This window comes from Phyllostomus discolor, chromosome 14 (genome assembly GCF_004126475.2).
Source record: "Phyllostomus discolor isolate MPI-MPIP mPhyDis1 chromosome 14, mPhyDis1.pri.v3, whole genome shotgun sequence".
Taxonomy (NCBI): Eukaryota; Metazoa; Chordata; class Mammalia; order Chiroptera; family Phyllostomidae; genus Phyllostomus; species Phyllostomus discolor.
Window position 1 is genome coordinate 51,794,449 of NC_040916.2, and position 27,530 is coordinate 51,821,978.

At 36.7% G+C, this 27,530-nt stretch overlaps 2 protein-coding genes across 3 annotated transcripts in view; one reads left to right on the forward strand and one right to left on the reverse strand.

Moving 5' to 3' along the window:
- The window catches only part of LOC114488724 (Golgi pH regulator), a 65,910-nt gene extending 40,015 nt beyond the window's left edge, over positions 1-25,895 (forward strand). Inside the window, exons 6-14 of one of the 2 annotated variants that reach the window (XM_028502473.2) lie at positions 3,622-3,742; positions 4,365-4,445; positions 9,880-9,989; positions 14,075-14,163; positions 15,070-15,162; positions 21,043-21,138; positions 22,776-22,865; positions 24,052-24,117; positions 24,259-24,912. In XM_028502473.2, the coding sequence (XP_028358274.1) occupies positions 3,622-3,742; positions 4,365-4,445; positions 9,880-9,989; positions 14,075-14,163; positions 15,070-15,162; positions 21,043-21,138; positions 22,776-22,865; positions 24,052-24,117; positions 24,259-24,465 (953 nt within the window). In that variant the 3' untranslated portion in view covers positions 24,466-24,912. Of the gene's footprint in view, positions 1-3,621; positions 3,743-4,364; positions 4,446-9,879; positions 9,990-14,074; positions 14,164-15,069; positions 15,163-21,042; positions 21,139-22,775; positions 22,866-24,051; positions 24,118-24,258 lie in introns of both variants that reach the window. The other variant, XM_028502474.2, reaches the window with a different exon arrangement.
- The window catches only part of PDZK1 (PDZ domain containing 1), a 31,749-nt gene continuing 29,618 nt past the window's right edge, over positions 25,400-27,530 (reverse strand). The window contains exon 10 of the mRNA XM_028502471.2: positions 25,400-26,405. Coding sequence (XP_028358272.1) covers positions 26,352-26,405 — 54 coding nt within the window. The 3' untranslated portion in view covers positions 25,400-26,351. The remainder of the gene's footprint in view (positions 26,406-27,530) is intronic.

Below are 27,530 nucleotides of genomic sequence, written 5' to 3' on the forward strand. Positions count from 1 at the left end.
GCACCATATTCAGGGGGGACAAGTTGGAAGAATGATTACCAATGTAATATTTATAGTAGAGTGGAGTTGGTTCATTTTTCTACTAACATTTCTTATAAATAAGAGCATTAGCTGTGGAGAACAAAGATTGGAAAAGTGGATTAAAGAATATCTGCTGAGGGAAGTGGGAAGAGATGGCTGACCGAGAGCAAGGAAAGTATTCCTCAGTAGTGTTGTAAACTCTGTTAAAACGGGAGACTGTACATTGGTAATGGCACCACTATCAGTATGCATTCTAGCAGATTTAAGCAGCTCAGATATGGGCATGGAAAGGCAGAGTATTCGATTGATTTAGGGTTGGGTATTTGCAGGATCAGTGATTCTGAAGGAGAGTAGAGGACTCAGAGTCCTAGTGAGAGAAGTTGAAGCAAGCAATCCTGAAGTCTGGGTTCAGTGAAGAAGAAGGAAATGGAAGGTTAGGGAAGCAAAAGACTAGAGACCAGGGGTCCCAAAGAGTTCTAAAACAGTGTGGTGGAAATGAAGGACCAAGGGGACTCAAATACTGAAATTTTTGGTTTCAAAGCTAAGAGAATTCCTGAATGGCAGCTCTGGCATTTGGCCATTAGAAGTAAATAGCTGAAGTGGATTCTATACTAGAAATAGAAAGTGAACAACAAATTAAAACTATTTTTTTGTGGCACCAAATATTCTGAGCTATTCTTCAGCATTGCTTTCTCTTATTTATCCCAAATGCATCAATGGCAGCATTTATTTTAACTACTTAGTTGCTTTTCAGCATTCTCAAGTAAAGAAATAATTGATTCGTAGAATACAACCAATAATCTAAAATTCATGTATTTTCTTTTGAATTACTTGCTCATCCATAAGTCAGCCCAGTTTTTAGATGAGTATGCACTTATGGTGGCAAAAATGAATAACACGTGGCTTCCAGCCAAGATGGAGACTGAGGTAGATATACTTCACTTCCTTCCAAGACCGAAAGGATAACAACCAATTTTAAAAAAGAAGAAGAAAAAGAACTTCCATAAAATCGAATTGTATGGAAGTCCGAAAACCAAGGAGTTAAAGGAGAAACATTCATCTAGACTGGTAGGAGGGGTGGAGATGGGGAGCCATGGCAGAGAGGGCACCCAGCAAGGCTACAGCTGGTGGACCAAGCAGTTGACGCGGTGGCTGGCAGACAGGGCAATCCCACATTCACATGCAGATAAACTGGGAGGAACAACTGGGGAGCGAGACAGACTGTGGAACCCAGGGTTACAGCGTGGGAAAATAAAGCCTCAAGACCTCAGGCTGTAAAAACCTGAGGGAGTTGCAGTGGCAGGAGAAACTGCCAGTCTCATAGGAGAGTCCATTGGAGAGACCATGGGATCCAAGAACATGAACAAACCCACCCACCAAGGAATCAGTACCAGGGCAGCAGCTGAAAGGGCACAATTCACTTGTAGGAAGTAGGGGAAGTGACAAAGTGGGGCAAGAGCCAAGATAGTGGCATTGTTCCCTCTCTGACCCCTCAGCCACATAGAGTGCAACAATGCACCGATGTGGAGTTGCTCCACCCTGACAAATACCTAAGGCTCCATCCCTTACAAAGTAACAGGTACACCAAGACAAAGATGTATGGCCCGAATGAAAGGACAAACTAAAACTCCAGAAAAAGAACTAAGTAACACAGATACTCAACCTATCAGATGCAGACTTCAAAACACTGGTGATCAGGATGCTCACAGAAATAATAGAGTATGGTCGCAAAAGGAAGAAGTAAAGGCTATGCAAAGTGAAGTAAAGAAAACTATACAGGGAACCAACAATGAAGGGAAGGAAAGTGGGACTCAAATCAACAATTTGGAGCATATGAAATAAACATTAAACCAGAACAGAATAAAGAAACAAGAATTCAAAAAAAAATGGAGAGAGGCTTAGGAACCTCTGGGACAACTTTAAATGTTCCAACATATGAAGAATAGGGGTGCCAGAAGGAGAAGACGAAGAACAAGAGATTGAAAACTTATTTAAAAATATAATGGAAAGCCCTGGCTGGCATAGCTCAGTGGATTGAGCGTGGGCTTGCAAACCAAAGTGTCGCAGGTTCGATTCCCAGCCAGGGTACATTCCTGGGTTGCAGGCCATAACCCCCAGCAACGGCACATTGATGTGTGTGTGTGTGTGTGTGTGTGTGTGTGTGTGTGTGTCTCTCTCTCTCTCCCTCTCTCTCCCCCCCTCCCTTCCCTCTCCAAACATCCAAACATAAATAAATAAAATTTAAAAAAAATAAATCAATAAGCAAATACTTAAAATATTTTTAAAAATAATAATAATGGAGAATGTGCCCAATCTGGCAAAGGAAGTAGACTTCTAGGAAGTCCAGGAAGCTCAGAGAGTCCCAAAGAAGTTGGACCCAAAGAAACACACACCAAGATACATCATAATTACATTACCCGATATTAAAGATAAGGAGAGAATCTTAAAAAGCAGCAAGAGAAAAGGAGACAGTTACCTACAAAAGAGTGTCCATAAGACTATCAGCTGATTTCTCAAAAGAATGCAGGCGAAAAGGGGCTGGAAGGAAGTGAAGTATTCCAAGTCCTGAAAGGCAAGGACCTACATCCAAGATTAGTCTCTCCAGCAAAGCTATCATTTAGAATGGAAGAACAGATAAAGTGCTTCCCAAATAAGGTCAAGTTAAAGGAGTTCGTCGTCACCAAGCCCTTATTATGTGCAGTGTGAAAGGGACTTATCTAAGAAAAAGAAGACCAAAAATACGAACAGTAAATTAAAACAGACTCACCACTGTCAACAACCAAACCTCAAAAAAAAAAAAAAAAAAAACTAAACCAACAACTAGAAAAGGAACAGATTCACAGAAATAGAGATCACATGGAGGGGTATGGGGGGGGGGGATGGGAGAAGGTACAGGGAATATAATTGATAGGTATAAATAGACAGGGTGGTATTAAGTGTAATATAGGAAATGGAGAAGCCAAAGACTTATATGTATGACCCATGGACATGAGTAAAGGTGGGGGAATGCTGGAGCCAATAGGGGTACCGGGTGGAGAGTGATACAGTGGAAAAACAATGAGAAAACTGTAATAGTATAATCAATAAAATATACTTTTAAGTTTGAAAAAAAAAATGAGTAACACATAAGCTAAAGAGCGTATGACCTAAGGAGGAAATATATATTTTGAAGGTGACTAGAGCAGAGGTTGCTACCTGCCATATATGCTCTTCCAGCAAATTTACTTTCCTGTTTTTCTGTTGTTTTTTTTTTTCCTTTGGCCAAAACTTATACTGAAAGTACAAGTTTCTTATACTTTGTTAGAGTTCATACTACCTTGAATAAACAGTCAATAGTATTATTTATAATTATGTTGTTATTCTTATTTTATTATTACCATCATCCAATAATAGAGATGATTCTGGGAAACATATTAAATAGAAGGAAAATCAATAGACTCTTACATATTTATTATAAATTATCTACACAGTAATAAAATCTGGCCTCTGTATGCTAGTTGTATGTAATGGTTGATAATTTTAGTGATGTTTCCTTTTGCAGTGCAGATGAAAGCCATTTCATCTCTGTTACCTGGTACTAATGCACTTTGATGTTTTCAGGAATCTTATCCATAGAACAGCTCATCAGCCGGGTAGGTGTAATTGGTGTGACTCTCGTGGCTCTTCTTTCTGGATTCGGTGCTGTCAACTGCCCATACACTTACATGTCCTACTTCCTCAGGTAATGAGAACTTTGTCTCTTTTTTTTTCCCTTTACTTCTTGAATACATATGTCATATCATGCCACCATCATTAATACTTAAACATACCTGGACACTGCCTTTCTCTTCTTTTCCTCTGTCCTTATTCCCAGGCATTGCCTGGGAATCTTTATAAATAAATGTAGGAAAAATAAGGGCAAACAATATTGGTAATTATTAGTGGTAATTTCAGTTTGACTCTCTCCACCCCCTACCTGGACTTTTAAAGTCCCCACTTTAAAGGCACATTTCTAGAGGACAGAAATGTGAGCTAATCTCAACAAATTAATTTCTAAAAAAAGTAGAACAGTAGAGAACAATGCCAAGTTAAAAGTGTGCTTACACGTGCATCATAAATGTCACTGAATGGAAGCATAGAAAGGCTATGAGAGAGCTAGTTACCTTTCATTGCCCTGAGACCCCAGAAGAATTAGCTATAAAAAATGACAACAAAAGCTTTTTTGCTCATTTTAATATTTTTTAGAAAGAGACAAGTTCTTGAATTGCTGGGTAACATTGAAGCTTATGTGTTTCTCCAGCTGCCTTGTATTATGCCCAAGGATGGGACCCCAAAACATTGCTAATAATTTGTGCTTGTTATAGGAATGTAACTGACATAGATATTCTAGCCCTGGAACGGCGACTGCTCCAAACCATGGATATGATCATAAGCAAAAAGAAAAGGTAAGAAATCAGCACATTAAAAAAAACCTGTACTGTAGAATTTCTAAACAAAAACTTGGCTATGAATTGATGCTAACAGGGAATTTCCTCTTACTCAATTTCATTATAAGTTATCATCAAAGACTTAATATCTAGCCCTATATGAAAGAAAAATTTCAAGTACAACCTACTTCCTGACTTTAGATAAATTCTTAGAATTTTTATATTGAAGATATATCATTAGAATATTAGAATTTTTTATATTGAGATAAGTCATTAGAATATTTTATATTGAAGGTAGTCTACACTAGATGCTTTAAAAGTCTATTGTCCTGAATTTTTACAAACTTTTTCATGACTTTTCAACTTTCTTTTCTCTACTTTAAAAAATTTGTCTGTAGCTATTGTTGTTTTTATTATTTTAAAAGTGTTTGAAATGTATGTTTTCAAAGTGACATTTCTAGAAATCTATATCACAGTGGGTAAAGGCATAAGCTCTAGACTCAGACTGTCTGAATTTGAATCCTTGGCCTACAACTCATAGGGTCCTTAAACTAGTTACTTTATCTCCTTATGTCTTGGTTTCCTCATCTGTAAAGTAGAAATAATGAGCTGACATATAAAGTTCTTAGAACAGTGAATTATACATAGGTAAGGAAAACTATTGAACTTATTAATAATCTCTGCAGGATAATCATTTGCTTTTAATGCTTTGCTTTCATTTATTCATTCATGTATTCATTCACTTAATAATTACAGAAAGCCTAGTTTATTCTGGGTACTGTACTAAATGCCGAATAATACACAGAAATACAAAGATGAACAGGATAATCTTCTACCTTCATGAAGCTTATTAATCTACTGTCTTTGTTAAAGTTATTATAACCATATAAAAATGATGACATAGAGGTTTTAAGTTATGTAAGTGTTTTTGCATTTCATGTTTCTTCCTTCAACACTTTTTTATAAGACCCATAGTCAAGTCAAAGAAGCCTTGATGTAAGAGATAACAATAGACATTAGAGTGATAAAGCGGCCCAGATTTACCAATTAATTATTTGTCTCCATTTCTATATATCATTACTGGGATATTGAAAATAGATTCACATACATTTATTTACTTAAATATTTTGTTTACATTTATTCTTTATTTTATATGAATGACTATGAATGCAAATTTTAAAAGCATAACAATAAAAGCAACAATATTCAATATTAGAAGACACTTACAGGAACAAGACTATCTTGATTCCTAAGAACATTCTGCCTTTTACTGTATTTCTTTTATTCATACCAAGAGATGAATATAAATTCAAGTTCAGATGTGCATTTTTCAGCCACTCTATCACTAGTAATGGTTAGTAATTGGCTCTGAAGTATCCCTATAGACCTTGTCTAGTCAGGATCTGGGATGGTTTGTGGTCCTGCAATGGGTCTCATTAATTTGAGTGGCTCTCAGATAAATCAGCCTCCCATCTTGACCTAGTTACCATAGTTCTTCACCCAGTGAAGCTAGCAGGGCAGATAGATAGCCAACATGACAACCCTGCAATTTCTACAATGCCTTTGCTGTTTACCAAGATGTAGAAAAACCATTTTACAAACTCTTATAGACCATCTTTCAGTTTAACAGCAGAGGATCATAGATGACATACAAGAAAAATAACATCTGTTATAAACAAAAAAGTTAATGGTTGAAAGTAGCAGCAGGAAAGAGGTACACTGTCTTCTCACTGAATAGCAGATGAGGTTTATAGTATTTGGAAAACATTCATCAAAACCTTAGTTCAGATAGTATGAGCATGCTGGCTTAGTGATGAAAGCCTTTCAGCTTTTTTCTGGTTGAGAGAATTGTTTATTTTGTTTTGTTCTCCTGGTGACTTAGATATTAAAGCTTTTATGTTGGCAATCTATGATATAGCTAAAATATAGTCTATTCACAACCAGTACTAGTACAATTTTGAAATTACGGTTTCGTGAAAGATAGAAAATACAGCCGTTCAACTACACCATAGTATAATGAAAAGAACTTGAGCTAAACAATCACATTACAATGAACTTGTCTAAGTGATCTTGAGCAAATACTACGCTGTCTCAGTTTCCTTATTTGTAAAATGACAGGGTTGACTAAAGTGTCTGTAGGTTCCCTTTCAGCCAACAAATTCTGAATTTATATTTATGATGTACAAAAAAGATTACAGTCTATTAATATGTAAAAGTTAAATGCAAGCTATTCCTATGAAGAAAAAATCTCAACTTCTATCCTTGAGTTAGAATATTTTAGTCTCTCTTTTGAAAATTTATAGGGATGGGGAAAAAATATATTCACTGGTGAAATTTCAACACCCAGCCATAGCTGCCATCAAATCATATAGAGGAAATTTCCAGGAATGGCACTATAAAGAGTTCAAGCAATTCCTTCTATAGAAAATCATAAAAACTGGAAAAATTATTTAAAAAACAAACTCTTGAAAACACTGGGAAATGAACAAAGACAAGTAGAAATTTGAAAAAGAAAAAGTGTCAGGTAACTGCATGTTTGTGGCTTTCTTGCCCAGGGGTGCTCTTCAACCACCATCCACCCTTCTCAGCATCCACTCGGGTATACAGATTGATAGAGTTTAAATAGGCAAAGTAACTGGAAGTCTAAAAGGAAATTTTTGGAAGCAAGAGAAATGCAGAAGGGTAAGAGCTAAAATCTAAGTATAGCCCCAGCCAGGTGGTTCAATTGGTTGAATGTCATCCCATACATCAAAACATTTCAGGTTCAATTCCCTGGCTCATACAGGAGGCAGCCAATCAATGGAATCTAGGTATAAACTGCCCCAAATCTGCCTCATCACTAAACAGTACATAGGCAAAGTAAATATCAGACAGCCTAAGAAAATGTAAGCCAAAAATAGAAGGGGGTCTACTCTTGAGACAGAATTGCCAATCCACAAAGGTTACACATACTGTATGATTCTACTTATAAACATTTTTGAAATGACAAAATGGAAAGGGAAAAACAGATTCATGGTTGCCAGGGTTTAGACAGGGGTTGGAGGTGGGAGGAAGAAAATGGGCTATCCAAGGGCAACATGAGGAATCCTTATAGTGATAGAAATGTTCTATAACTTGACTGTATCCATGTCAATACCCTGGTTATGATATTGTACTACAAATTTGCAAGGTGTTTCCATTGGGGAAATTTGGGGAAAGCATGAGATCTCTCTCTATTATTTTACAACCACATGTGAGCCTATAATTATCTCAAAATAAAATGTTTAATTAAAGGAAAAAAGTAATAGCTGACTTCCCACTGGAAATGATGGAGACCAGAAAACAGCAGGGTAGCGTATTTAAATCATAGCAAACAATTTTCAGCCTCTTCACTTGAAGACTACCACCAAACCTCAGCCAATTGCATATGTTTTTCCAGGTTGTGGGTTTTTAAAAGGCATTCAGCTAGTAATAGGCATATTATTCTTGTTCCGGACCTAGCCCTGTTATAAAGAGTCAATAGTGATGATAATCATGGTAATAGTAGTGATAATGGTGAAGGGAAGCTCAAGATAAAAGTCAACTGCTGTCGCCCTAGCTAGTGTAGCTCAGTGGATTGAGCACGGGCTGCGAACCAAAGTGTCACAGTTTCGATTCCCAGTCAGGGTACATGCCTGGGTTGCAGGCCATGACCCCCAGCAACCACACATTGATGTTTCTCTCTCTCTTTCTCCCTCCCTTCCCTCTCTAAAAATAAATAAATAAAATCTTTAAAAAAAAAAAACAGTCAGCTACTTCTATAGGACCTAATTTTTTTTCCTTTTTCAGAAATTTTTTGTTACTTTTTCTTTTTTAAATGTATTAATAGTTCTTATTTATCTGCAACTTATTTGATAAGAGAAAAATTGGTTTAGAGGAAGGTGATAAAACTGAAAGTAAAAGTGAATTGTTTAAAACAAGGCGATGCTTGTCCATATGCAGCCAACTCTCACCTCTAGTGATCATACCTCTCTCCCTGTTATGGGGCCACAATTCAGTGTCAGTCACTTTCACATAATTAACCAGTTCCACTCCACAGCCAGTCATTGTGTTTGCTGTATTGTACACATTGAAACTAAGGACAATAGAAATGTGCTGTGTGCTCCCTCTATCCCCACTGCCTCTCCTTTAATCCAGTATGGTAAGATGAAGTGAACATTTAAATGAATGGAATAGAACTTCTTCCTTATACTTGTCCAGTTTTCCCAACTATGAAAATAGAAAGCTAAATGTTATAAGTCTTGTTAACTCAAAATCTCCCTAGGTCTGAGCCTGTTCTTGGTTATTTATTATATCTTCCAGGAATACTGAGTTATAGTGAATATGTGTATAATTAAAGGAAAAGGCAGAAAGAACCAAATTGGAACTATATTCCACTCACTCAGTATCCAAGCAAAGGTCATTTTGAGAAGGAAGTAATTAAACAAACATGGCTTAATATTCTTTATTGTTAATACCAATAGCTTAAAAAATTTTAGACCACAGAAATGCCATTAGTATTATTTGCATTGGTCCCAAATATAAATAATCAGTACTGTCTCTTCCTCCTCAGCACTTGTCACTCCAAAATGTCTACCTTGAGTTAAACTTTTCTTTAGTCCTACCACTATATTTTTATTAGATTCATACTGGTTTATTTTAGGCCTATAGGTTTTGGCCCATTATACCCTTCAAGTAACCATTTGTGCACAACTTATCTTCTTTTCCTCACAAAGACCCTGTTCTTAATACCTATGTTGGTAGGCTGGAACATGGCAGCAGCTACTACTGAGGTGGTGGGTTCTCCATAGATTAAGAGGACAAGGGAAGGCATAGTAGTCCCTGTTAACTTATTCAGTAGTGGAAGGAGATTGGAGTTAGAGAGAGAATGATGATGTTTTAGAAGAGTCCAGGATTGTGTGACTTTGCTGAGGTATTTTCTTTTTTCTTCTTCTGGGAAGAAATATTTGTTGAGTTCCTATCCTGTACCTGGTCCTTTAGTTAGATGTGTTAGCTATCACTTTATTTTGTCCTTAAATGATAATAGTGATAATTATTAATATGTGTATAGCACTTTGTTTATAACATGAGTTCTTTTATATTATTTCATTGATCTGCACAACTATCCAGAGATGAGGAAATGAAAACTCAAAGGTCTCACAGCTTCTTAGTGGCAGAGCCATTCTTCAAACTTATTGCCTACTCCAAATTCTGTCATCTTCACTTAGGCCTCATTGCTTTTGGGAGTGTATAGTTTCCCCTTAGTTATAAGGTGTGAAAAAGTGGGACTCCAGAATTTTCATCCTTCCATGAACACCTCAGCAGATAAAAGAGGCAAAGGTAGTAATGAGACTAGATGGTGAATGAGAATGGATTATGAGGGTCCATGCTTCCTTGCTTAGGTTTGGTTTGGTTTGTTTTTGTTTTTTGGTTGTTTTTTTGTTTTTCATTTCAGGATGGCAATGACACGGAGAACTATGTTCCAGAAGGGGGAGATACATAACAAACCATCAGGATTCTGGGGAATGATCAAAAGTGTTACTACTTCAGCACCAGGAAGTGAAAGTATCCTTTATCCCTAAACTCCCTTTTTTTAAATTAAAGTTGACATTCAATATTATGTTAGTTTCAGGTGTGCAAATAGTGATTAGTATTTATATAACTTACAAAGTGATCTCCCTGATAAGTCTAGTAATCAGATGGCACCATACATTCTTTTTCTCAACTCTGGACCAAGGGCAAGAGAAAAAAGTAGTTTAGGATAGTCTCTTCTAAGGTAGCTGACTACATCCATAGTCCAGCAGGCCAGGGCTAAGCTTAGGAAATTGTGTGCAGTCATCTTTCCAATACCCATAGATGACCCTAAAATCGTAAAGCCATTGTCTTTGAGCTAGACAGGTCCTAACAAGTGAGTCTTTCCATTTTACAGATGAGAAAAGAGACCCAGAGGAAGTTAAGTCACACAGTGGTTTGTGGCAAAGATAGAACCAGAACTTACTTCTTTCCATTACACTACTACATTTTCCAACTCTAAAAAACAACTGTAAAACATAATGGCTGCCTAAAATGTATGGTCTGTATATAAGATGGTAAGGGCCTATTTCTAAAACAGTCAGTTTTCCTAAGTAAATTTTAAGCAGCTGTGTATCTCCAGTGACTTTTTGGTTTAAAAATCAAGGAGATTGGGTTAATGGATTGTTGTTGCCCACCTGGTTGCAGTGTTAAACTAATTCCCAAATTGAGTAACCAAATCTCTTTGTGGCTATCAGGCTCTCAAGTCAAAACGTTGGGGGCCCAGGAGTGGGGTAGGATATTCCTGTTGCTCTGGCTTGAGGAAATCCAAATTCCCTTTTGCTTCAATTAATGAAAAGGGATGTAATCTTTTCTTGCTCTAAATTATGACATATCTAGCCCTGGCTGGCATAGCTCAGTGGATTGAGTGCGGGCTTTGAACCAAAGTATCTCAGGTTCGATTCCCGTCAGTGTACATGCCTGGGTTGCAGGCCATGACCCCCAGCAACCACACATTGATGTTTCTCTCTGTCTCTATCTCCTTCCCTTCCCTCTCTAAAAATAAATAAATAAAATCTTTAAAAAAAATTTATGACATATCTTTCTGGGGTCAAATGCAGGTAAGAATTAAACCAAAGAAATGTAGGATGACCAGAGGTGGGGGTGGGGGTTAGGGAATGAATTACTTTAATTTAATCAAGAAACAGTTATTTCACATCTCCTAAAATTATGAACAGAATACAACCTCACTTTTCAAGGAGCTTACTATCTAATCATGAGAGGACAAACATGTTAACTTGTTAAACTCTATTGTTTGGTGGCTGAACCATGCCAATAGTAGCCACTGCTGAGGAAGGAACCGAAGTGCTGATTTGTGTAGTGGAGAAAATCACGGAGGAGGGAGGATTTAGATTAAAGTCAATGTTTCTGTTTTAGAAGGGGCTGTCTTTATTATTTTTATTACTTAAAAATCCATGAAAGCCAAAGTTTAGGCTTTAGCTATCTTAGTGACGCTAAATCAATTCAACAAAAGTATCAGGATTCAACTTCTCAGCCTGTTTTCTCAACTGGAGAGAATGATAGCGTGACCTCACTGAGTTCTTGAAAGTGGCCTAGTGTAATGGAAAGAGCAGGCCTTAGAGTAAGATCTGACTTAACATCCACACCTATTAGCTGTGTGACTTTCAGCAAATTATTTGACTCTCTGAGCTTTACTTATCTGCAATATGGACAATAACTCCTATCTCACAGGAGTGTTATAAGAATAATGGAAGATAATGTCTCTAAAGAACTAAAGAAGGAAATGTCATAAATCATAGCCTGTATTAGAACTCAGTAAATAGGACTTCCGGCAAGATGGAGGAATAGGTGGGCGCACCGTACCTCCTCGCACAACCAAGAACAGAACCACAATAATTTACAACAATGATTTGCAGTCATAATATCAGAACTGTCAGAGGATTTATCTAAATGGAAGTCGGACAGCCTAGAAGTTGAAGTAGACCCGTACATCCAGACTGGTAGGGGACTACGAGCCGAGCGAGCAGGCGTGGGGCTGGCGCGGGTCGCAGGCGCGTGTAGGTCGGGGGAAATTTGGCGCAGAATCGGCGCAACAGCAATCCGGGACGCAGGAGCAAGCGCAGCGGTGCAGCGGTGATCCCTGAGTACGCAAGTGGCGGCTGGGGGAATCACTGGGGCAGCGACTGGGGATCAGGGCAGAGCTCACAGCCCAGAAGCCCAGGGAAGTGTCTGACTCCAGGAGAACGGAAGGGTCGCCATTGATCCCTCCTGTCCCCGCTCCCACCCCTGCCCCCACATATAACGTCACAAGCTAGCGACTGGGGCGCCCAGCACCGGTGAACACCTAAGGCTCCGCCCCCCACCGTAACAAGAGCGACCAGACCAGAGAAAAAATAAATAAATAAGTAAAATAATAGGAGAGACGGGGAAAGACGTAAGATATGTTTCCAGCAGAACAGATCAGACCCCCAGGACTCATCCTTTTGAGTGACCAAGAAATAGCCAATCTATCAGATGCACAGTTCAAAACACTGGTGATCAGGAAGCTCACGGAACTGGTGGATTTTGGATCCAAATTACATGAAAAAATGCAGATTACCATAAAAGGGATGCAGGAAGACACACGGAGAAGAGCCAATTGTGAAAGGAAGGAATCTGAATCTCAAAACAACACAGTGGACCAGAAGGAAGATAGAATCAACCAAGCAGGAGAGCGTGATGAAATAAGAATTCAAAAAATCGAAGAAAAGCTTAAGACCATCGAGGACACCTTTAAACGTTCCAACATCCGAATTATAGGGGTACCAGAAGGGGAAGACCAACAAGTGGAAAAGTTATTTGAACAAATAATAAAGGAGAACTTCCCCAAACTGGCAAAGGGAACAGTCTTCCAAGAAATTCAAGGAGCGCAGAGAGCCCCAAAGAAGTTGGACCCAAGAAGAAACACACCAAGGCACATCATAATTACATTAGCCAAGGTAAAAACGAAGGAGAGAATCCTAGAAGCAGCAAGAGACAAGGGGACAGTAACCTACAAAGGAGTTCCCATCAGACTGTCAGCTGATTTCTCCAAAGAGACCTTACAGGCAAGAAGGGGCTGGAAAGAAATATTCCAAGTCATGAAAGACAAGGACCTACATCCCAGATTGCTCTATCCAGCAAAGCTCTCATTTAGAATGGAAGAGAAGATAAAGTGCTTTTTAGATAAGGTCAAATTAAAGGAGTTCATCATCACCAAGCCCTTACTTTATGAAATGCTAAAGGGACTTATCAAAGAAAAGAAGATAAAGAAAAGACATGTATAGTAAAAGGACAGCAAACTCACAATTATTAACAACCACACCTAAAGCAAAACCAAAAGAAACTAAGTAAACAACTAGAATAGGAACAGAACCACAGAAATAGAGGGCACAAGGGGGGGCTAGCAGTAGGGGTGGGAGGAGGAGAGAGGGGGAAAAGGTATAGAGAATAAGTAGCATAGAATGTAGGTTGAAAATAGATAGGGGGGAGGGCAAGAATAGTACGGGAAATGTAGAAGCTAAAGAACTCATAAGTATTACATATGGACATGGACTAAAGGGGGGGAAGGTGGGTGGGAGAGGGGGCACAGGGGGGGAGGGGAGTGAACGGGGAAATGGGACAACTGTAATAGCATAATCAATAAAATATATTTAAAAAAAAAAAAGAACTCAGTAAATAGTAGTTCCCTTTTCCAATATTATATTTATTCAGATAACTTATGAGAAACTATACTATATTATAGGTATTTTTCTTACTTTGTAACCACTTGAGATTTCCAAGATTACATTTGACTTAATCTAGCTAACTAGATTAAGCCAAAAAAACCCCACAAAACCATCTGCCTGAGCTACTTGAGCTAATAACAAACAGTGGTAGGGTGTTTGGTGGTGATGCTCTTGATGGAGACACTTTTACACACCTGTGTTGGAGGTTGGGAAAATTGGTCTGAAGTAGTACTGCTGGCTATGAAGCAGGAAATTGAAAATACAAGCAGTTCCTAGGATACAGTATAGGAGAAACCAAAAGCATATGCTTTCTTCATTTCTATTTCTTGAAACTTTTGTGTGGTTTAAACCTTGATTCCTATTTTGTGCCAGATCTTACCCTTATTCAACAGGAAGTAGATGCTTTGGAAGAACTAAGCAGGCAGCTTTTTCTGGAAACAGCTGATCTATATGCTACCAAGGTACAGAACAAGGAAACTGAAGTGTGTTTTTGTCACTATGATTGAAGAGAGAACAAGACTACATAGCTTTTTAGTGTCCTCTATGGCCAAGCAGTGCAAGAGGCACCTCATAGCTTAAATATTAGCCTTGAAGCATTAGAAATCTACACTGTTCAAGACATTGCTCCTACCACTAGCAAAATCCTTAATGGAACACTCAGTAATAGAAATTAGTAGAATAGTCAAAAGAGGCTTTTCAATATCTAGGAAGGTAGAACACACCACTTCCTACTGACCCAGGATCAAGATGGCAGCTCTTCTGATTGCTTTTTATTCCCTTACAAGTCATAAAAGCAAGAAGACATTTTTCTGTCATGATCTAGCTGTATTTTAAAGGACCTGGATTGAGAAGTGGCCTAACTATAAGAAGTAGCTTTTTTATTTATACCTAAAATACAATATAACTTAAATATGCACAAATGTATTAGTTAAAGCTGTTTCAACTTTTTAAATCCTTTTTGAGGATCACTTCACAGCAGTAGCCCTATAGCATAGAGGTTAACATAAACTTTGGGGACAGATAGACCTGAGCCGAACTTCCCCTCCTCACTAGCTGTGTGACCTTGGAGAAGTTATTTAAACTCTTAACCTTCAGTTTTCTGATCTATAAAATTAAGGTGATAGAATATAACCCAAAAAGAGCTACGAAGATTAAAGAAGGTAATGCATACAAGGTGTTTATCTCACATTCTGGCTGAAAGGAATATTCAGTAAATGTTGCCCACTACTACTATTATTTTAATATTAGTATTATCGTGTGTGTGTGTGTGTGTGTTTTAACTTAGCCTGAACAAGTAATTTATTTATGTTAAATATAAATTTACATTTAGCTGAAACTGACCATGTTTTGTGTTTGTTTTCCCTCAGGAGAGAATAGAATACTCCAAAACTTTCAAGGGGAAATATTTTAATTTTCTGGGTTACTTTTTCTCTATTTACTGTGTTTGGAAAATTTTCATGGTAAGCATATTTTTAACTGTCACAGTTTAGGTAATTTACCCTGGTAATGGCAGAAAGAGAAAAGTGGGTTTGACTGAGGTATTGAACTAAATTCCAACCTAATTTTCAAATCCTAGTGTTAACAGAGAATGTGATCATCTTTGAGTCTCTCTCTTTTTCCTTTCTTCTTTTTAAGTCACGTAGAGAAGGAAGGTTGCATTTTTCTTATGTCAGAAATCATTAGTAAGTTCTTAAATTACGAAATATATGAAGCAAATATGGCAGTTTATTTTACATTCTGCTTTCCATATTACTCATGAGTATGTGACTGTATGTAACTCAGCTTCTACCTTCAGTGCACAACAGAAGCCACCTGTCCTTTTTAGTAATGTGTATATACCTAAAAATGAAGTCCAAAGTTAATTGTAAAGTGTATTTCTATAGATAAATTCATCCTATGTGTTTATAGATCTTATTCTTTTGTGGTTCTCCCTTAATATTTATTCTCTATGGCATTTTATTTGTCTTTAGTTGTGACTCATCTGCAGGTATTAATGGGTTTCAGTGTGATTATAGAAGAGGATGATTTAACTTTCTGGTTTGGTAACCTTTCTACTGGGACTGTGTTTGCACAAGGAGGAGTTTTTAGTTCATTTTGATCATTGCAGGATTCGGATTTAACTGGTCTAATGTTATAATAATTTGATGTCAATTCAAATTCAGATGACATTTTTAAATCTTGGTTCATTTGGTGGGAGAGGATAAATGAAGATAGTGTGTCCAGTTAGCTAAGCTGCTGAAAGCTTCTTCCTGAGATGCAGCCTTTAGGGGAGTTTTGTTTTGTTTTTGGTTTTTTTTTTTTGGTTTTTGGTTTTTGTTTTGGTTTTTGTTTTCCCAATTACAGTTGAGGTTCAGTATTATGGTAGTTTCAGGTGTAAAGCATAGTGGTTAGACATTTATATAATTTATGAAGTGATCCCCCCCAGTAAGTCTAGTACTCACTTGGTACCACACACAATTACAATATTATTGACTATGTTTCCTATGCTGTACTTTACATCCCATCACTATTTTGTAACTGCTAATTTGTACTTAATCCCTTCATCCAGCTCCTCAACTCCTCTCCCAAATGATGAGCTTTTTTAAGAAACACATCATTTTTTAAGTTTTATTGAGATATATTTGCGTTCATTAGACTGCACATATTTAAAGTGTATAATTTGGTAAGCTTTGACAAATGTATACCTGTGCAACAATCATCACCATAATCAAGATAGAGAAAATACCCACACGTCACTTCTAAAAGTTTCTTTGTACTCCTTTGTAACGCCTCTCCCATGCCCTCAGTCCCCAGGCAATCAGTAATCTGTTGTGATTATACATTAGTTTCTATTTTCTAGAATTTTATATAAATGGAATCTTATAGTATATACCCCTTTTCTGTCTGGCTTTTTTTACTCAATAAATTATTTTAAGTTTCATCCATATTATGTGTATCAATAGTTTATTCTTTTTATTGCTGAATAGTATTCCATGGTATGGGTATATCACCATTTGTTTATCTCCTCTCCTACTGATGAATATTGTTTGTTTCCAGTTTGGGGATATTACAACTAACACTGCTGTGAAAATTTGAGCACAAGTCTGTATATGGACATATGTTCTCTTTTCTCTTGGGAGGAAAAACTTAGGTTTAAAATAGCAAAATCATATGACAGATAGTTTGTGAAGAAATGGCCAAAATTTTCTAAAGAGATTGTACCATTTACATTCCCACCTGCAGTGTATGCGAGTTTGTTACCCTACATCCTCATCAACACTTCATATGGTCAGTCCTTTTAACTTCAGACATTCTAATAGGTATGAGATGGTATTAAATTTAATTCACATTTCCCTAATGTCTAATGATGTTGAACCACTTTTCACATTCTTATTTGCCACCTGTTCATCCTCTTTGGTGATACATCTATTCATATTTTTGCCAATCTTTAAATGTTTGGGGTTTTTTATTGTTCAAGTACAGTTGTCTCCATTTTCACCCCACCATGGCCCCCTGCCCTACCCATTCCCACCTCCCACCACTGAACCTACCTCCTTTGGCTTTATCCATGTGTCCTTTATATATGTTCTTTGATGGACCTTCCCCTCTTCTCCCCACTCCCCTGTGATTACTGTCAGTTCCTTATTTCAATGTTTCTGGTTATATTTTGTTTGTTTGTTTGTTTTGTTGATTAGGTTCCACTTATAGGTGAAATCATATGGTATTTGTTTTTCACCATCTGGCTTACTTCACTTAGCATAATGCTCTCCAGTTCCATCCATGCTGTCACAAAGAGTAGGAGCTCCTTCTTTCTTTCTGCTGTGTAGTATTCCATTGTGTAAATGTATCAGAGTTTTTTTATCCATTCATTCACCAGTGGGCACTTGGGTTGCTTCAGGCACTTGGCTATTGAAAATTGTGCTGCTATGAACATTGGGGTGCATAGGTTCTTTTGAATCTGTGTTTCAGGGTTCTTAGGGTATAATCCCAGCAGTGGAATTGCCAGATCAAAAGGCAGTTCCATTTTCAGTTTTCTGAGGAAATTAGATACGGTTTTCCACAGTGGCTGTATTAGTCTGCATTCTCACCCTCACTAGGGTTCCCTTTTCTCCACAACCTTTCCAGCACTTGTTGTTTGTTTCTCTGTTTATGATGGCAGTTCTGACCCATGTGAAGTGGTATCTCATTGTGGTTTTAATTTGCATCTCTCTGATGGCTAGTGATGCTAAGCATCCTTTCATATGTCTCTGAGCCCTCTGTATGTCCTCCTTGGAGAAGTGTCTGTTCAAGGCCTTTGCCCATTTTTTAATTGGGTTGCTTGTCTTCCTGGAGTGGAGTCATGTGAGTTCTCTATATATTTTGTAGATCAAACCCTTGTTCAGGGTATTATTGGCAAATATATTTTCCCATATAGTTGGTTCCCTTTTCATTTGCTGATGTTTTTTTAGCCATTCAGAAGCTTTTTATTTTAATGAGGTCGAATTGTTTATTCTTTCCTTTATGTCCCTTGCTCTAGGGGACATATCATTGAAAATATTGCTGCTTGAAGTATCTGAGATTTTCCTGCCTGTGTTCTCCTCTAGGACTTTTATGGTGTCATGACTTATATTTAAGTATTTAATCTACTTTGAATTTATTTTTGTGGATGGTGAAAATTCCTTATCAAATGCATGATTTTCAAATATTTTCTCTCAGTCAGTGGTTTGGCTTTTCATTCTCTTAATAGTACCTTTAAAAAAACAGAAGTTCTTGACTGGATGAAGTCCAGTTTATCTTTTTATTTCCTATTATGAGTTATGCTTTTGGCTGGAATGTGCTATAAATGTCAATTAGTTCAAGTTTGATAATATTGTTAAAGCTTTCTATATCCTTACTGAATTTCAACTACTTTTCTTACCAGTTAGTTATTGAGAGGGGTGTTGAAATTTCCAGCTAGTTGTGAATTTGTCTATTTCTTTTTATAGTTCTATTGGTTTTTGTTTCCTGTATTTTAAAGCTCTGTTATTAAATATATACATATTTAGTGTCATTATGTACCCTATGTTGAAATGATCCTTTTTATCATTATGAAATGACCCACTTAATCCCTGGCAATATTTTTTGCTTTGAAATTTATTTTGCTGATATAAATGAATATAGACATTCCAGCTTTCTTTTTATTGGTATTGACATAATATATCTTTTTCAATACTTTTACTTTTAACCTATTTGTATCTTTATATTTACAGTGGGTTTCTTAAGCGTCACGTAGTTGAGTCTTCCTTTTTTATTCCGTTTAACCATCTCTGCTATTTAATTGGCATGTTTAGGCCAGCAGTCAGCCATCTGCAGCCCATAGGTAAAATCCAGCCATCACCTGCTTTTGTAAATAAGTTTTTATTGCAACACAACCAAGCCTGTTCATCTACATATTGTCTATGGCTGCTATCGTATTATAGTGATAGCATATGCCAACCCATGATTTCGACCATTTACATTTAATGTGATTTTTTATTGTTGTTGTTTCACTTATTTGTGCATCCATTGGTTGATTTTTAAGTATTTTTATTGATTATGCTATTATAGTTTTCCCAATTTTTTCTCCTTTATCCCCCCTCCACCCTGCCCCCCAACCCTTCAGCATTTCCTGCACTTCTTAGTTCATGTCCATGGGTAATACATATAAGTTCTTTGAGTTCTGTTTCCTATACCATTTTTATCTCTCCCCATCTATTCTATGCCTACTAATTATGCTTCTTCTTCCCTGTACCTTTCCCCCCTATTCCTCCCTTCCCCCGCCCCAATGAAATCCCTCCATGTGATGTCCATTTCTCTGATTTTGTTCCTGTTCTAATTGTTTGCTTAGTTTTTATTTTTGTTGTTTTCTTTTAGGTTCATTTGTTGAAGTTGTGAGTTTGTTATTTTACTGTTCATATTTTTTACATTCTTTTTCTTAGATAAGTCCCTTTAACATTTCATATAATAATGGTTTGGTGATGATGAACTCCTTTAACTTGACCTTTTCTGGGAAGCACTTTATCTGCCCTTCTATTCTAAATGAAAGCTTTGCTGGATAGAGTAATCTTGGATGTAGGCCTTTGTCTTTCATGACTTGGAATACTTATTTCAGCCCCTTCTTGCCTGCAAGGTTACTTTTGACAAATCAGCTGATAGCATAATGGGCACTCCTTTGTAGGTAACTGTCTCCTTTCCTCTTGCTTCTTTTAGGATTTTCTCTTTATATTTAATCTGGGGTAACTTAATGATGATGTGCCTTGGTGTGTTCCTCTTTGGGTCCCGCTTCTTTGGGACTCTCTGAACTTCCCAGAAGTCTATTTCCTTCTGCAGATTGGGGAAGTTTTCCTTCATTATTTGTTCAAATAAGTTTTCAATTCCTTGCTGCTCTTGTTCTCCTTCTGGCACCCCTGTAATTTGGATATTGGGACATTTCAGGTTGTGCCAGAGGTTTGTAAGACTCTCTTCACTGTTTTGAATTCTTGTTTCTTCATTCTGTTCCCATTGGATGTTTATTTTTCTCTTTTGTTCCAAATCATTGCTTTGAGTCCAGGTTTCCTTCCTGTCACTGTTGGTTCCCTGAATATTTTGCTTTATTTCATTTTTGGGTAACTTTCATTTGTTTTTCACAGTCCGTCACCTTACTGATCTGATTGTTCTGATTGATTTTTTCTTTAATTCCTTGGTTGTCGGAGTTCCATGCAGTTTGGTTTTCTGGTGCTTCTGGTTGTTTATTGATTTTAGTTTGGTTGTTATCTTCCTTTTGGTTGTGCAAGGAAGCAAAGGGTCTCTACCTATGTCTGCATTTTGGCCAGAACTCTACATTTAATGTGACTATTGATATTGTTGGCTTTAAAACAACCATAAACTATATGTTTTTATATGTTTCAACTGTTCTTTTTCCCCCTTTTTCTTTTTTTTTCTGCCTTGTTTTGGATTAATTGGGTATTTTTGATATTTCCATTTAATCTTTTTTGGCTTTTTGAAATTTTAGTGATTGCTGTTAGAGCATTCAGAAAATAACCACAGGGAATAACCCTAGAATTCCTTTATTCTGTTACCCTGGCTTCATCTACCAGAATGTTACATTTCTGGCTCCTGATAAATTAAGGTGTATGTACCATAGCCTAGTCTCCTTTACTCCTTACAGAAAAGAAAGCTAGGGTAGATAGAGACTTTTATTTGCCTATATGTGAATAGCCAAAATAGATTTCTTATATATGATTTAGATTGAGAATAGAATTGCATTTTTAGAAACATCCAGCAGTAAGATTTGTTGTGGTGATTAATTCATTATTCTGAATCACCTTTTTGAAACAGTGGGTGATTATTGAAATGCTCTAATATAAAGTTCTATGTCTCTTCAGGCAACCATTAATATTGTTTTTGATCGAGTTGGGAAAACTGATCCTGTCACAAGAGGCATTGAGATCACTGTGAATTATCTGGGGATTCAGTTTGATGTAAGAGTTGTATCAAGATCCCAGTTTCTCTGTTTTTTTCTATTCTATCTGGTATAAATTACCATTATTAATATTCTAATTCCTTACTATAGGGACTTGATTCTGTTTTTGTTCTTCCCACTCTGCTCTGTATATTTTGACATTTGTATGACAGATGTGTAATGGACATCAAATTTAATTGCTGGCACTTAACTATTGTCATGGATGCTGATTATTTCTATAGTTCCTCCTCCACTTCTCTGTAGCCAGCTACCACTCACCACCAAACACTTGGATACGCCTCTCTGTGATACTTAATGAGATCTTAAAACACACAACCTACCTTTGATTCCTCTGGTAGAATATTAACTACTGATTAGTGTTCTGTATTAGAACTGAAAAATGATTTCTGCTATAAAAAATAATCTGTTAATTAATGTGGACTTTGAGCTAAACATGATAACTGTAACCTGTGCACAAATTTTTGTCATAGTTCCACCTGTTTTATAATACCACTGTCATTAAACACACTCTTGTCCCAATTTAAATTTAATATTTTTATTTATAGAATAGTATATTTTTCATATATACAGATGGCCAGTGATCCTGGCTGATAGTAAGATCAATGTCATATTCCTAGTCCCCATGAGGGCCTTTTACCTGTGCTGTGATCCTAGCCACAGACAGCATGCTACCCTCATCTATTCATGTCAGCTGAACATGCCCCTAGTAGCTGGATAAAATGAAAATGAACCAGAGCAAATTGAGCTCCAGTCCTTAAGAAATAGCTTAAAGCATACATTTTTAATGGTATATCAATAGTGTACCCTTTTTCATGTGAAGGAGCATGATATCTTTTCAAGTACTATATAAATTATACTGTAACATATGCTTCACTAGTGCTACATATATGCATATCTATTTTCCCTTTTAAATTTTTTACTGGGCTCAATTTTTAGAAATGCTCTTCCTTATCAGTTGCTGTTTATATATTTCTATTTAGTTGCTGTATATGTATTTATATTCCATCCATAATTCATCTATATACTCCATGGTTCATAATTCTGAATAACATCTTTTAGATGGTAGTGATAGTAGCTGTCCCTCAGATACTTTGCAGACCTGAATCAAGCACAGGATCCCAAAGCTGCCTCTCACTATGAAGCAATAAAAGAGAAGGAAAAGATATCATCATGTTTTTCAAGTGCCCATGGCTAAGAATGTCTGTATATTCTCTATTAAAAATGAAAAATTCCTTAAAAGTTTTGAGTGATCAGAGAATTGTCACAGATAATAAAAATAGTCAAGCTGTTATTTGGTTTCCTTTTAATTTGTGCTTTCCATTTATCACATTGAAGCTATATCATTAGATCTGTGTTGCTTCTGATTTATATGTGTTATTTTAATCACTTCATTGTACTTTCTTTCTTCTGTCCTTAAGTCTTCATTATGTCTGCTAATGAAGATATTTACAGCAGCTTCCTATAGGTGTTTTAGTTGCTACTTGCTTGCTTCCCTAAAAATTTTTTTTTAATCAGATAGGGCCTAATGAAGTTTCCTTTCACAGTCACATAAGCAATCAGAATGCACCTTCTTAAACTTCATGTCTTTCTGAACAGAGATTTAACAGATATTTATTCTTTCCATTGTGGTGGCAGGTGAAGTTCTGGTCCCAACATATTTCCTTTATTCTGGTTGGAATAATCATTGTAACATCTATCAGAGGATTACTGATCACTCTTACCAAGGTATGTTGTATCACAGAGTTATAATTATATGTGGCATTGTGAAATAATTTTAATTATATATGGCATTATGAAATAATTTTACCATTTAAGATTTCTGTCTTCTGAGATCTTAAACAACAGTTACACATTTAAAAGACATACAACAGAATTTTTAAAAAGTTAAGCGAATACAGTTCTGGCCAGTGTGGCTCAGTGGTTAGAGCATTATCCTGTGCACCAAAAGGTTGCATGTTCAATTCCTGGTCAGGACACATGCCTAGGTTGTGGGTCTGATCCCCAGCTGGGGACCCTACAGGAGGCAACCAGATGATGTTTCTCTGTTACATCAATGTTCTCTCTCTCTTCCTCTTCCTGTCTCTATCTCTGAAAAAAAAAAAAAAAGCAGTTAATAAAAATATCCTCAGGTGAGGAATTAAAAGTTAAACTAATAAATAAATTGATGATGATATACTTACATTATATAATCAGATAAAACTACATTTACCAAAGGTCATAGAAGGAGACCACAGTCTGTTCTGTTCACTGATGTCAGTGGCATCTAGAACAGCAGTAGATATTCAGCAAATATTTGGAATGAGTGAATGAGAGAAGCATTTGAGATTGGAAGAATAACTGTGGGAGTCACTTGTAAGGAGAATCTGGAAGTAGGAAAAGAAGAATGTTCAATTGCTTTCTGCTCAACATACGAAAACTTCCTGGAGGGTAAATACTCTCTGGTAAAAGAGGTAGGGATTTCAGACCCAAGAGTTCTTTGAATGAGAGGAGGGAAGATGTTGAGAAAATGGAGGAAAGAGAGTCTCCAGGCATCTAGCACAATTTTGGAAAGAGCTCAGGAGCAGCCTAGTAACAATTTCAGTGACCCAGAGTAAACTCTTTAAATGTTTATAGTGATGTTAAAGTCAGGTGTATCACATAGTTTCTAAAAAGTTTATTAGATGGGAATTCTTTTATGTTACAATGTAATACTTAAAACCACTACCCCACAGGAAAACTGTAACTAGATCCTTTTTTGAGACTATTTAAGTCTCTTCTTTATAGCCTTAACCATACAAATTGTTGTATACAGGATTGTGGCATGGAAGAGACACTTTTAAATAAGTGTTAATCATGCTACTTAATGATCTTTTTTCTTGACACAGGATATAGCAGTGATGCATAAATTTATCTCTTTTCCCTTTATTGACAGTTCTTTTATGCCATCTCTAGCAGTAAGTCCTCCAATGTCATTGTCCTGCTATTAGCACAGATAATGGTAAGTTTTGAAAACCAGCTTTATCTTTACAGCTGTAAAATACCAGAAGTGTTTTATACCTTCAAATATTTTAATCATGCCCTTTGACCTTTCCCTCACTACATTCAAAGTGACTTCTGGATTAATATGTTTGACTTACAGGGCATGTACTTCGTCTCATCTGTGCTACTGATCCGAATGAGCATGCCCTTAGAATACCGCACCATAATCACTGAAGTGCTTGGAGAACTGCAGTTCAACTTCTACCACCGTTGGTTCGATGTGATCTTCCTAGTCAGTGCTCTGTCCAGCATACTCTTCCTCTATTTGGCTCACAAACAGGCACCAGAGAAGCATATGACACCTTGAATTCATTCATATTATGGACTGCTAACAGGCCAGTGGTGCCAGAATTTTGATATAAGAAGAGAAAAAAATGGAATGGACCTGGGCCTAATATTTTTTTAAACAAAACAAAATGCTATTGTAGTATATTCTACCTCAAGCTTATGCCTTCTACCTCATGGTCATGTGATCATGAATAGCATCCTCTAGAGCATGAGAGAGCAAGGTAGCTGAATCCAATACTCAGTTGAGAGGTTCCTGTTTGTTTGAGACTGGTGCAACATTGGGAAGTAGGGGTGGAAGAGAGTCAAGAAACTAGAGGTGGGGAAATACACTTGAACTATGGGGTAAGAGAAGTCTACAGTAGCTGGGCCAAATATGTAGGATTTCTGTTTAAGTCAAGATTCACATGGAGAAAGGTTTTGGCTTTCCCTTGAGGTTGACTGTCATTAAAATCAGAGATTGCAACTCTTTGGCCTTAGCTTCTTTATCAAAAATATGTTGGTTTACCCTGGCTGATGTTGCTCATTGGAGTGCGTGCCAGCCTGTGAACCAAAATGTCACCGGTTCAATTCCTGGTCAGGGCACCTGCCTGGGTTGCAAGCATGTGAGAGGAAAATAATTTCTCTCTCTCTCTCTCTCTCTCTCTCTCTCACTCACTTTCTCTATCTCTCTTCCTGCCCCTCTTCCCCCTTCTCTTAAAAAAATACCTTGGTATTTTGCTTATATGGTCTAACATGAGTTAGCATTCCACTCCTCCTTCCCCAACCCTTGCCCTATTAAAATAACCAAGAGGTCATCTTTTCTTTTCTGGGAACTGGGTAGGGTGCAATTGAAATAGATTCTACAAAGACAGATTTCAAGTATGCTGTTTTTCTTTATTTCCTTTGAACTTAGTATTATTTAAGAGTGAATTACTCTACATTCATTCAATTTAGTAATGATGTCTGTTTATTTTATTTGCTCCTCATGCTGTGGGTAAAACAGTGAATAACTACAAACTGGATTAAGTCACTTTCCTGTCTTACAACTCAATTTTTTCATCTATAAAAGGAAAATGTTGCAAAATTTGTAGGACACTCAGAAACACAATTTAAGAAAATGCTGAATTTTACTACCAGAAAGTCTCTATTTTATTACTAAGGTCTTATTCTGAATTTTGTTTTATTTTGTTTCTAGAGGCAAAATGAAGGGTAAAGCATAAAAATTTACCAAAAACTAAAGCAGTATTAAGATTAGATCAGCTAACAGGGAAGGTTCAAGCACACTCAAAAGACCTTTTTAATGGTATTTATTTCAGTAAACACAGCATTCTTTAAAAAGCATAATTTTAATAGGCTTATATGCTCAGATACTTTAATTGACAACTGTCACATATACAGATTTATAAATCATCTTTGGTGCTCAAGGAGCCCCAAATAGAAGTAAGAGATATCACCATACAGAGAAATACAGGGTCCAGCAGAGGTAATACCTGCTTCAGTGTGGTCAGTAGTGTAATGATATGGATGTAATAATTTATAGTTTTAATTCAAAAATTTTACCTAAAATGTCATATGGTATGCTTGAGTATGATACTGTTATGTTACAGAATTACATGCTTATGATTGTGTAATAAAAAGAGGCATTATTTGTGCCAGACCCTGTATAGTTAAGTTTTGAAACTTGAAAGAGATTACATGAACAGAATCTCACCCCCACCTTAACTTTTCCTAAATTAACTATAAATAAGCCATCTGCAATAGCTACCCCTGAGATAAATGATAACAGAAAACAATTACACATGATGAAGTGGTTTCCAGAGGAGTTCTTTAACAGAGACAGCAAATGGGTGGCAGCTCATTTCTTAGAAAAGGGTTCTTGTTAAATACCCAGAAACAACTATGTGCCAAAGCCGTTATTTGTACTCATCACATTTCTGTATCTTCAGAATTGGAAGAAGAATGAGAGGCTGTACTGTTGGTCTGTGAAAAAGAAAACAAAGGGTCTGTAAGTGGTAGAGCGTGAATATCAAGAGATAGATGATTTATTCTAGAGTTGCATGACTTAAGTTGGGGAGTAGAGTCACTTACTAGAATACAAGTGACCTGAATTGTACACTTACTTGGCTTTGTGTTCAGCTTGCTATTTGAAACTAACAAATTTTTTAAAGTCTCTATATATGTATTCCCTTTCTATAAAACTAGCATAGTACTACAGTTGACTCCCTATAAACACATTATAGGATTCTTTTTTTTTACACTTTTTTAATTGTTGTTCAAGTAGTTTTCTGCCTTTTACTCCTATCCCAGCCCACCCCCCACACTATAGGGTTCTTAAGACAATGAGAATACTTTCTTTGTTAAGAAATTGATAGTATGGTCAATGGCTATTATGTGTTCTTTGGTCTGAATATTTGTACTCCCCAAAATTCATGTGGTGAAATCCTAATCCCCAAGGTGATAGTATAGTAATAGGAGGTGGGGCCTTTGGGAGGTGATCAAGTCATGAGGGCAGAGCTGGGATTAGTGCTTTAAAAGAAAGCCCCCAGAAACCCCTTGTTCCTTCCGCAATGTGAGGACAAAGCAAGAAGTCCACAGTCTGCCACCCAGAAGAGGGCCTTCACCAGACACCAGATCTGCCAGTGATTTTGGACTTCCCAGCTCCCAGAACTGTGAGAAATGTTTGTTATTTATAAGCCACCCAGTATATGGTGTTTTATTATAGCAGCCTAAATGGACTGTTAGAGTGGGTATTCATTTAAAATTGGTATTTTTATATTAACAACTAGAAGATTTAAATTAATATATTGAAAGAAAAATAATCTAGAACTTTTAGAGTTTTGGCTTTGCTGTATGTTTCCTTTATGAAATTGGATAGGTCAGTTCACTCTTGGAACTCAAGTTCATCTATGAAAAGAAATTGGACAAAAATAAAAACAGATTTACCAAGGAATTTATCTAATCTAAATATGTAGAGAATAATGTTTATTTGTCCCTAGTAATAAAACTTGAATACCTATCAATTATTTTAAAAACAATATTGTCTCTAACCTCCACCATTCATTTTCATGCTTACCATGTACAAGGCACTGCTTGATCCACTTTAAT